Source organism: Phaethon lepturus, unplaced genomic scaffold, assembly GCF_000687285.1.
Source record: "Phaethon lepturus isolate BGI_N335 unplaced genomic scaffold, ASM68728v1 scaffold16171, whole genome shotgun sequence".
NCBI classification, from domain to species: Eukaryota; Metazoa; Chordata; class Aves; order Phaethontiformes; family Phaethontidae; genus Phaethon; species Phaethon lepturus.
The window spans coordinates 71,605-82,932 of NW_010515673.1; the positions used below are offsets into that span (position 1 = coordinate 71,605).

The 11,328-nt window shown below is 43.6% G+C and overlaps 1 protein-coding gene across 1 annotated transcript; it reads right to left on the reverse strand.

The window, feature by feature from the left end:
- Positions 1-3,998: 3,998 nt before the first annotated feature.
- On the reverse strand, positions 3,999-11,325 carry TMEM80 (transmembrane protein 80). Its single transcript, XM_010295853.1, has 4 exons — positions 11,300-11,325; positions 6,062-6,165; positions 5,516-5,608; positions 3,999-4,204 (listed from the first exon to the last, which is right to left on the reverse strand). The coding sequence occupies exons 1-4, from the start codon at positions 11,323-11,325 to the stop codon at positions 3,999-4,001; spliced, it is 429 nt and encodes a 142-aa protein (XP_010294155.1).
- Between the last annotated feature and the right edge of the window lie 3 nt (positions 11,326-11,328).

Genomic DNA, 11,328 nt, shown 5'->3' on the forward strand with positions numbered 1-11,328 from the left:
GGTGAGCTGGACAGGCAAGGGGAGAGCCAGTTCACTGCATGACAGTTATGATTTCAGCAGCTCGGTTTTGACAGGAGAACAACCTCTTCTGCCACAGGAGAATGTGAACCGATACTTGGTGTGATGCACCCACCCAGCGCCCTGTCATCCTCATCACTGCGCTGTCAGTGAGATCCCAGGGGGATCTCAGCACAGGATGCACTATGGAAACATGGCCAGCCCAGGGACAAGCAGCATTTAGAGAATGCCAGCCACACCACCAGGCAGAGGAAGGGATATTGGTTCAACAGAAGGGAAACGCAGTGGGAACGTTGGCTGTGCCGGAGCCCGGCAAGCCTTGCCAGCTGAAAGGTTTTGTGCAGGAGATCCCTACCTCCTGAAATGCATCATCTGCCACTGGGCTATTTCAGTGGGACCACTGGGCTGGGCTGGCTTTCTCAGAATGGAAATTGGGATTTGGAAGGATTCTGTTGGAGAACCCATTTAATGTTTAAGGCACTGACTGATTGCTATCTCGCAGCCTGGACTCCACATTCATGATGAAGATATGCACAGCAGGCTACTGTAAGGTGCTGCACCCCACCACCAGCCACACCACCAAGCAGAGGAGGGAGCTTTTCCTCTGGGCAGGGAAGAAAACCACAACGGAGCTTTATTACATCTTCCCTGCAACAGCTGATGCTGTTCAACGTGGGGCAGAGGCCACTGGCAAGAGGGGAATTTCTGCGCTGCACGGTAGTGGTTCCTGGACGCCCGCTGCACCGACTCAGCACCCAGATGTAGAACCAAACCAGCACGCATCCTCAGTCTTGCTCGTTCACAAGAGGACTGTACTACTTCAGCTGGGTTTTGGGCTGTATGTTGTTTCTGCCTGCTGAGGAACACAAAAAAGGCATGGACCAATAAAGCCCTATCTCTCAGAGTATCTCCAGGTTTGAAATCCCAGGAGCCTAACTTGCCTCTCAGGATCAGCCTTTTAAATCAGGTTGGCGGCAGACACCCCTATGATGGCTTGAGAACAAAGACTTCTTCCTTGCAGAGTAAACAACACCCAAACCAAGCTCCTCAAAATATGTGTTCCTCTAAATTTTTAATGCAGTTTTCATCCAACTTGCTCGTCCTGTTTCAGAAGGGCTGGGCCTCATAATTAAAAGCTCCAGCAATCTTATGTCTGGCAAATGTCATCAATGGCTTCACTAATGCTGTGCCCTGGCTTCTCCAAACAGTGGGAACGGTTTGGAAAGGAGCTCCTGACTAGAGAAACTCTGAGGCCAGGGCCCCGTTCACTTTGGGTCTTTGTACCAGCTCAGCATGGAGAGAAGCTGTCACGAAATCAGGGTCACCAGCGTAAATGATGATTCCCATTCAGAGCCTGGCAATACCTGGGACAAAGTTGTCTGAAGCTTACAGACGTCTTCTCCTACGTTCATCACAGAGTTGGGGGCTGTCAGCAGCAGAAGTACCCCAGCATGTGATTGTCTAATCAGAAAAAAGTTCAATAACTATTTTATCTTAAACTGGAAAACTGAAACAGAGCTGTTCTGCTCTTTTGAGGGTGCAAATCCAGGTTGGTGCCAGCTGACACCCAGCAAGCACTGACAGCTATCCAGCACTCTGTGACCAGCCTGCAAACCATCAGGCAGTGCTCTGAAATGAGCTCAAAAATTTATGTTTATTATTGTATGTGTATATTTACCCCATTGCAAAGGATTCACTACATTTTATAACATATATATATATATATAAAAAAAAAAACAAAACAACCACTGTTTTATAAAGCTCGAGGAGGAGGCTGCTTTACTCGGTGTGGCCCAGCAGACTGTCCCAAACTCATGCTGTGCTGTGAGGATAGGCAGAAACATGGCAGCTGTCACCTAATTAACACCTTGATCAGAACCATTTTTGAGGGCTATTTTCTGCATGGATGGCGCAGCATCACAAATGGTTGTAGGGCCTTAGATGAGGGGGTGGTGATCTGTAGTGGGGCCAAATACCTCAGGGTAGCAACACCTTCTGCTAGCTTTACTAGTGTCTCCTGAATCTACACCCTGGGTCTCTGCTACCTCCAGTTGTACTAATATTGTGTATTTATTTTGTTTGTAGTGAGCACCACAAGAAGGAAGGTAACTCACAGAGGCTGCAACTCGAAGTGAACGTGTGTCACCCCGTCTGCCGTACCACCTACATTCAGGTAAAAAAAAATTGCACTTTGCAGTATTTCCTTTAAAACCTGTCAAATGTTGTATTGCCAGACCTTTGTGTAAAGCAGCTGTAAATGCCACAACAATTTGTGCTTTTATTTGTAGGCATACAGAAAGGGGTTTTGCTGGTGTGCATTCGTCATTAATGGGGTAGATACAGCTTGGTATGTTCGTCCCTCCTTGTGACAAGTATGTGATGAGTACATTCCATTATGCCAAGCAAATCTGGAAGGACAAATGGGTGGGTGTTTGATTTGTGCGGATTAAGCACAGAAACATTTGGTCATTCAGTTTCCTGGCTGCTCCTTAGCACCCAGTTCTGCTGCTTTCACGTTGTCTTCACGGGTGCAGCCTTCCTCCTGCTGATCAACAAAGAGTTGGTTGTGCCACTGACTTCACAGGATCTGGCCCAAGGGGATTTGTGCCAATGCCTATGTTTTGATTTTGACTGCTGGGTGGGGTAACGTGGACAGAAGCTGCTGTTACCTGGCCTTGGAGGGGCCTCCCCCGGCTATGACTGAGGGATGACTTCCACAGGAACTTTTGCATCTTTTCTTCCCTTCTGTCACCACCAGAACGAAAACAGCAGTCTGGCTGAGGTGATACAGGGCCTGCACCACTGTATTTTCAGCCCCTGGCTAGTGCAAATTAGCGCAGACCTCAGGCACACTTTCCCAGTGCAGGAGAATGGCCTACATATAGCAGCAGCAGGATGAGAGGAGTTTTGCACACATCCAGTCTCGCCCAAGTCTTCCTTGGTGTGGCTTAGCTGTAGCCTAGGATCTGAACAAGATGCTCTGCATTTCAAACGCTTCTTAGATCTAATACATTATTTATTTGAATAAATAAATGCAAAAATAGGAAATTCTGAATATTAAGACTGCTTGTACAAAAACCCAGAAACTACCGAATTTTTACATTAATACATACATATTTTTGATACAGTAAAAAAATCTGAAATTGCACACAATTCTTCATTTAGAAGACAAGGCTTGAATGTAGTCATTTTTGCAGAATCATGGAAATAAACACATTTAACACCAAATAGAAATACACCTGACAACACTCTGTTGGACTTTTAAATTGGACAGAAGTGTGAGTGAACGGTGAATGTTTATGCTCATCTTAAGGCTATCCTATTTAAACAAACGTACCCTCACGCTACTGCCTTTGGCCTCTGCATCAGTAAGAACTGGCTGCCCAAACCCTGTAGCTCAGCTCTCTGGGAATGCTCAAAACTCAATTCAACTCTCTCCCAGTGGGATAAATCAGGTACTGCCCTACTAAAGTCAGGGAAATTACCACTGAGGTCTGAAAACACAAATGAGAGCAGAAGAAAAACCGTGCCCTCAAACACGAACGTCTATGAAGTAAGGCAGAAATGAGTCCATACTATATTGGCCTGATTCATTTCTGTGTCACTTTGGTTGTACGTTGCTGCTGTGCCACGAAAACTCACATCATCTCAACAGCATGTAGCTAGATGATGCACTGGCTACTATTCTGTGTTGGGAATTAATATTTAGTATCGATCCCTGATGAATACCAGAGCAGTAAGTGTTTTTGCTGAATCATCTCTTGCCTTTGCCCATAAATAAGCTAACTGATGAGGTAGTGTGACACAGCTGCTTGACAGGATATTTTACCTACCATTTAGGGAGATCTCTGCCCCTCAAAAATTTGTACTTTAAACAAAGCTTTGCAGCATTTTTATATGCAAAAGAATGAAAATATTTGAAAAACTAACCCATTCTTTTATAGAAGAAATGTTGAAAACCTGTTGAAAACTGCTAGGTTTTAGCTGACAAAAGCAGCGATGGCTATGACCTTTAGTACTGACTCAAGCCCGTATGTAAAGAGAAGAACAGCATTTATAATGATGTCTGCTTTCAGCACGTAAGTTTGCCACACCAGGAAATACACAGACAGAATCACACTTCCGACTGTGATTGCAAGACTGAGCCCTAATGGAGCCTCTTCTTCTGTCAGGTTACCCTTTGAACCTTGAAGGAAACAAAAAGCTTATATGAGTCTTTGATTTCTTCTGACAGTATCACAAGCCACAAGTCTAGAGTATTCCTGTTCAAAAAAAGGCTCTAGTTCTTACGGTTCAGAGTACACTGAAATACTGGCCTGAATCAAGGCTCTGTCAGTAAATGTCAGAACAAACCCAGACACCAATGGACAATCCATTTCTTGCCAACCGAAGTTAATCTAAATAAAGAGCCATCAGTTGATACTCAAAAGTCACGACGCCTACCTTTTCTTACCACAGATAATCAGTCTGAAGCTGCAACCATTCTGATCACTCAGCTTCTTAGTCAACCATCAAACTTTCCCCCAGCCCCGCACTTAGCATGACAACCTGGTGACTGAGGTGCACATCTAAGAGCATCCAGTCCTGATTTTAAAATCTTATGCAATACAGAATCTTCTATATTCCATGCTAATCTATTCCTATTTCAAATTACTGTCATTGTGGAGAAGCTGCTCTTACCTCTTCCTTGCATCTTATTTCCAAGCTAGTCTTGGTAGATTTTGCTGTTTAACTACTTTAGACTTGAAACTCGCTTCTTTATTCATCCACCAGGCTCCAAGCAAATATATGCAGAAAGCTTTAAGGCAGCAGGCTAAATTCACCCCTACAGCAAGGCACCTGAATTCAACAGAGACCCACCTTGCATAAATGTCTTAGGAATATCGAGCACAGATTTTAATAGTAACTTGTTTTTTTTTTTAAAAAGGACTTTATGAAGTTTTAGCAAGCTCTGGATAAGGGTTAGGGAGGCCCTTTATGCTCCTATGGCTTAGTGAAATGAAGATGTTGTAGCTGGTATGTGTCTTCAGGAGGAGTGAAAGGAAAAGGTGTAGTCACGGTGGCAGCCATACACTGCTCAGGGACATCCTTAGCATTACCTGTTCCACAAGGCTCCAGCCATTTGGTTACTTGTCTGTGTTGCTGGATCAGCTGAAAAGGAGCTGTATCGCCTCAGTGAATGGAAATCTGTGTTTCAGCACGTTCAGCTCACTTATAAACTGCATTCCAGCTGTCCCAGTTGTATTGCTTTCTGACAAACCAGCTATTGTTTTTTAATGGCATTATAGATTATATTTCATATGAGAGAAAATTCTATTTCACCCTCTGGCCAAATCTATTGATCAGTCAGCTAAAGTTTAATGAAGTAAATGAATGACAGTCTCCAAATATCTGCTAGTCTGCTAAAGCGGCATGTTTTGACGCACACTCAATTTCAGAATGATTAATTTTTAAAGATTATATTCCACTGAAAAGGCACAGTGATAACATGACATACCCAAGTATAATCGGAGCACTTCGAAAATGGCCATAATGAAAAGCAAGGCAAGATCAGGAGCCAAAAAATCATCTGGATAACTGAAAACTTGACCTATAGAATAACACAGTGTAAATAAGCCAGGAAAACTGCAGCCTTTCAGTACTTAGAGGGGGCTTATAACAAAAAAGGGAACAAACTTTTTAGCAGGGCTGTTGTGATAGGACAATGGGTAATGGTTTTAAACTAAAAAAGGGGAGATTTAGACTAGATAGAAGGAAGAAATTTTTCACAAGGAGGGTGGTGAAACACTGGCCCAGGTTGCCCAGAGAGGTGGTCGATGCCCCATCCCTGGAAACATTCCACGTCAGGTTGGACGGGGCTCTGAGCAACATGATTGAGTTGAAGATGTCCCTGCTCGTGGCAGGGGGTTGGACTAGATGAGCTTTAAAGGTTCCTTCCCACCCAAACTATTCTATGACTCTAAAATACAGTAGGCATACTGACAAACCACAAGCATGTCATAAGCACACAGCCTACTTCTGTGTTAGAATATGTGCAACTTACTTTTATAAACAATCATTGCAAGAGTCACCAAGAAGTAAAAGATGTAATAAATCCCATTTACATAAAATAGCATCTGTAAAGGAACAGATGACAGCTGGTAACTGCTGTTAAGGATTTCTCATAGCAATGAGGTGGATCCATTTCATAAAATCATCATTTCCCAGTAACCTCCAAATATACTGCTGTGCCTTTTTATACTAAATGGTTCAACTATGACTGGCCTACTGGTAGGGTTCAGAAAGTAACTTGAGATTGCCAGCACCAGGAGTTAGGATAAAAGCTTTCTGCTTCAGGTTTGGCTTTAGTTCCTTTTAAAAAAAAATTATTTGGTATGTAGTGGGGTATTAGGTAGCCTAAGGAAATAAGGGGGGTGTGTGCATGTGTACATTTCCCCAAACAACTTCTATACCTGTTAGTCAGCCTTAAGCAAGTTGACAGAGGGTTTGCAGGCTCCAATACATCAAATTCCTGTAAGTTTTTCAAAATAGGTGTCTCTGTGAGGCAGACAGGCTGCCTACTACTGCCCACATGATGGGAAGTCTGAAAGCTGTGCTCTGTCTTTGTTACGTGCCTGAGAAAGGCCATGAGCTCAACTTTGAGATGTAAATTCGTAAGAAACAGGCTTCCTTAATTCACTGCTCACAAAACTAACTGTTGTATACTATGAGATAATATTTAACTCTAGTTATTTGTCCCTCTATGGGGATCCACTGCCAAAGTACGAGAGCTCCACAATCCTTAATACATCCTCAAAATGCCCCTGAAGGACAGGGAATACAGTACGCGCTGTCGTACAAATAGGGAGAAGTTACTTACAGGCTGAGGGCAGATCATCTCACCTGTAGCCATCCCACAATGATAGCCAGCCTAAAGTTAGGCGAATCTGAATTAGTCGCCTGGAGTCAGCAGGGATGGGCACCTTCCTAGCCAAGCAGTTCCCAAGCAGGGTGGGATGAACTACTGTCCAGTGTCAAACCATGCCAGCTCCCCCTCTGCAGCATGAGTGGAAACGCCAAGTTTATAGGAGGTACCTCACAGCTAAATGTCTTCAGGAGCCCACTTGCCCCCATGGGTAGACACAATTCCTATATAGCGGGTACATAGGTACTGAAGGGATCATTTTCTCTTGAGGCACAGCAGCATGTTATTAATGTGATATAGGAGACATACGTAGGATGTCCTGGGGCTCACCACCACATGGAGAAGTTGGAATGTGGCTCCAAGAATCCAGAAAGTTTGGCCCTTTGTATGTATTTTTGACAATCAAATGCCTTTCTTAGCCTTAAATAATACAATGTAATTTATGTAAGGAAGTTATCAGTGCAGATCTCATTATTTCCACATCTTTCTACACTCAAGATATTCTTTATCCTCCCCTCTCTCCCCCAGCTCTTCCCAAATCCTCTGAATATCTCCAAGAAGGGTCTTAGTCCCAGGCACCTTTTACAAAACTGCCCATCCAGCTTCTGAGTGGAGCACCCACCCACACGCAGTGGATGTATTCCAGTTCCCACAGAAGCTCATTTTATTAAAACAGAACCAGGTTTTTGTGTTTTTCCAGTTGAAGGAAGGTGGAGTAAAAAATTACTAGATAGGTTCTAAGTATGGAAATTTCTGAAGCCAAGGGTGTCTCCTCTTAGGAGGTTACTTACATCTTGGCAGGAGTAAAGGCTGGGTGAATTAACATGGGAGAAGAGGAAGTACTATTAAAGCTGCTTTTACTACCTCTTGTCGGCTGTGTCAGCTGTCTGTGAGGTGTGTGCTGCATGGGGTTTGCGTCCATCAGTTCATAAATTCAATTTTTAGCCTTGCTTCCTAAGGAAATGGGTTACGTGATCATAAAACATGGCTGCCAGCCCTCTCTCAAGTCTGCAGGGTGGGTTAAAGGGGCTTCTGCATGAGTGGGAGCTGATTAGGGCAAAATCTCAGCGAAACCCCAGCTAATTCTGCAAAAATACCTCTTCTCATGGAAGAAATATTCTACCAATTTTGCTTCATATGGATGGTGCTGATGATGGAAAACTCAAGGAATAACACAAAAATATCATTGTGCAGATTTATTAGGCAGGAAGATGTGAATCCATTTCAGACAGTCTTCCTGAAGATTCCCACATGTGAGGGATGAAAGGTACAAAAAGGATACAACTGATGAAGTTCTTCCTTTCCGTTGAGAAGGAAGAAATAAAGAGAAGAAAGTAAGTCTAAATATTTCCCGAAAGTGCTACAGAAACATTCAAACAACTGATGTTACTAGAGAGGTCAAGCATGCTTGTATAATTTTTTTTTTCAGTTCACTGAAGACTTGCTATTTTCTCAGATCATGCAGTTCAGGTTCCAAAAATAATTTTTTCAAATACATGAATTCTAAAATAATTTGGGGGAAATCCCCATTGTGAAAAGTCACTTTCATGGAGGAACCCATCTCTTTCAAAACATAAAGAAGTACACAGGCATTACCTAGAACTTGTTTATCCTGTCCTTTCACAGCAGATGACACTTCATCCCCTCTAACTATTCAGGAACAAGGGAAACATGCAAGAGAACCAGAATGTACCATTTATTTTTGAATTGTGGGAAAGTGTTCATGTAGAACACAGGGCTCCCTGGTTCCTCTAGGGAAAATCCTTCCAAACCAGCTCCCTTCAAAAGCAGTCATTCCGTGTAAAACCTTAACGTGTTCTGATCACCCACAAAAATAATACCAAGCATTTTCTGTAAGCTAACCAGTACATTTTCTTTTTTTATCCCCTGCAAAAAACACCGAAAAAATTCCCTTGCAAAGTGATGGCACTGACCTGCTAAAGTACCTCTTAAGTAACTCATTAATATTCTCAGCCTCTTTCAGACACGAGGAATCAAAAAGTTACGATCTCTGTTTCACAGAGAGCAAAACTGTCTGTGAAAGGCCATTTCATCCATCTTCTCAAGAGACAGCTCATTATCATCAAATCAGTGGTACATGCTCTCCTCACCATCTTCATCCCTGGGCTTCTTGAGGTTAGTGTCCTCGTCACCTCATAGTTTTATGCAGTTGGGCCCAAATTAATCCCCACTAACTTTAGGCACCTAGTTAAAGTATCCAATTTGGGAACGTGGTGGAAATAGGCAAGCAATTTTAGAAGGCGGTTCATACTGTCTACGATCTGAAACGCCTCCTGGATGGGCTTCATCTCCTCTCCACTTTCTGTAAAGGGACTATAGGCTCCTAACAGACTCGTCTCTTCACTTAGACAAAATGCGTTTTGACAAATGCTTGCTTTCTTTTTGCAGAATGGGAGTTAAAGGTTTCATTACACATCTTGTTCTGCTGTGACTAATGATTAAAGATATGTTTGTATTTACACCCTGGTATAAACAGTAACACTTTGTGTCAAGGTGATGTACTTCCTTTCTTGCACAGCAGTAAGGAGATGTCTCCATTTTAAAGTTATTTTAGACTATGAAATAGGATGTTAATTTGAAATACCACAACTGCAGGTGCAGACGTGTTATTATTCTGCAAGAAGTGTCCAGATACGAACTTCCTTTGTATAGCGAAACACTAAGCTATACTGGCGTAGCCTCATCCATGTTGGGTAGCTACGCTGTCGGGATGCCAGTGGTATAATTAGAGTAGTACAATTTTACTGTACAGGCAACCCCTAGTGAATTCCCTAATGGCAGTTCCCCAACTTTATTTTTAAACTTTTTTTTTTTCTTCTTTAAATCATTTTCCACAAGAGGGCACTGACCACATTCCTGCCTCTGTTTCAACGAGGGGTTTGATGGCCACTATTATTTAGAACATACTGCCTCCCCCTGAGCAACAGGGGACATTTCACACGGCTTAAATGCTTAAACCCCATAACACGCCTGTGAAAGGGATACTGCAGTTAAGTAGTAATTATTATGCCAGTTGAATATATAATTTCAGGTATAACAGCAGGCTGCTAATCCCAACACCCTGAGATTGTCTCACTGCTAGGATTAATGAAGTCTGCATTGCTGCTGGGGGATTTTAAAATTGAAAGTGAGTGTTCTGGCACAAGGAAAAAAAAAGCACAGTAGCAATTTTAAAGCATTTATATGAAGCATGCAAACTTGCAGCAGCAAGAACAGCATTCTGCTAAGGGGGGCATTTGCATTAGCGAGACCTGGTGTAGCAACTTTCTGCTGCGTGCAGGCTGGCACCTGATTTCTCCATATTTGAGAACTTGTATGGTCCAGAAGAAAACAAAGTGTAGCACCACTTTTACACAGTTCTTTAATGTAGGAGGGTAACTCCCAGGCAACAAGGTATTTGCACTTGGGATGAGTATGGGCTGTGAGCCCAACTCTTTCCAAGCCGCTCAGGTACCCAACTTGAATTTGGGAGCGCAGCAGCCAGGCACTGCAGGGGCTGGAGTCCGTCTGCACATGTGCGTGCCTCTACTACATGTCCTGCTCTCAGACAGCCCTTTAACCAAATCCTGCTGACTTTCCTGGGCGGTTTTGTAGAGAACAGCTACAGACCACACTCCAATTAAGCATTTTATACAACAAAAGCCTGACTACTTATCCAGGCTGCTGTTAGACATGATTGTAAGTGACGCTGTGCATGCTTACTTGAGGTAGAACATGGCCCATTTTCTAAAAAACTGGTTTAATTTTTTTTTAATGACAAAACTGTATTAAAAGCACGTGGCACCTATAGTTAACGTTACCCAGTGCACCTCATTACACAAACTTGTTTTTAGGACTTGGGCAAACACTAATTGTTCAAAGTTTTCAAAACCAGCTTTATCTACCTAGGGCTGAAATTTACATTTTGAGGGAAAACCTTTGACCCCTTTGAAAGAAGTGGAAATTAATCATTTTGACCACACTAATGAAGAATTTTTTTTTCCTCTGAATCCCAGTGGTTCATAGTTTGAAGCAAAGACTTGAATTTTCAAGGGGAGTCACTCGGCCTCAGGAAAGCGATTTGCCTGTGGATAAAGGTGCTCCTCCGCCCGCACAAGGACCAAGCCCCTGCTCAGGCTGACACAGGGCCCTCAGCTGCCGGGATTTACCTCAGCGTGTCGGGGCTGTCGCGATATGGCTATCGGGCTAGGCTCGGCGCCGAGGCCTAGCTCGGCCCCGGCCTTGCTCGCGTCGTGTCTCCCCGCCTGGGGTGGCGAGAGGTAACCTCTAACACAGTGGGAAACCGCCACCCCCGGTCACCCTCCGCCGCGCCGGGAAACGGGGGAAAAAGGGCTGTCGGTATCGATGGCAACGCGCCGCTCACCTCGCCTCACAACGGCCATCTT

Bases quoted from the DNA above. Each gene is read 5' to 3' on its own strand.
- TMEM80 (XM_010295853.1), bottom strand. From the start codon at position 11,325: ATGGCCGTTGTGAGGCGAGGTGAGCG. The intron at 6,166-11,299 runs GCGCGTTGCCAT...AATCCTTAACAG, and splicing joins GTTGTGAGGCGAGGTGAGCG to CAGTTACCAGCTGTCATCTG. The intron at 4,205-5,515 runs GTATGTCATGTT...GTTTCCTTCAAG, and splicing joins AGTGCTCCGATTATACTTGG to GTTCAAAGGGTAACCTGACA.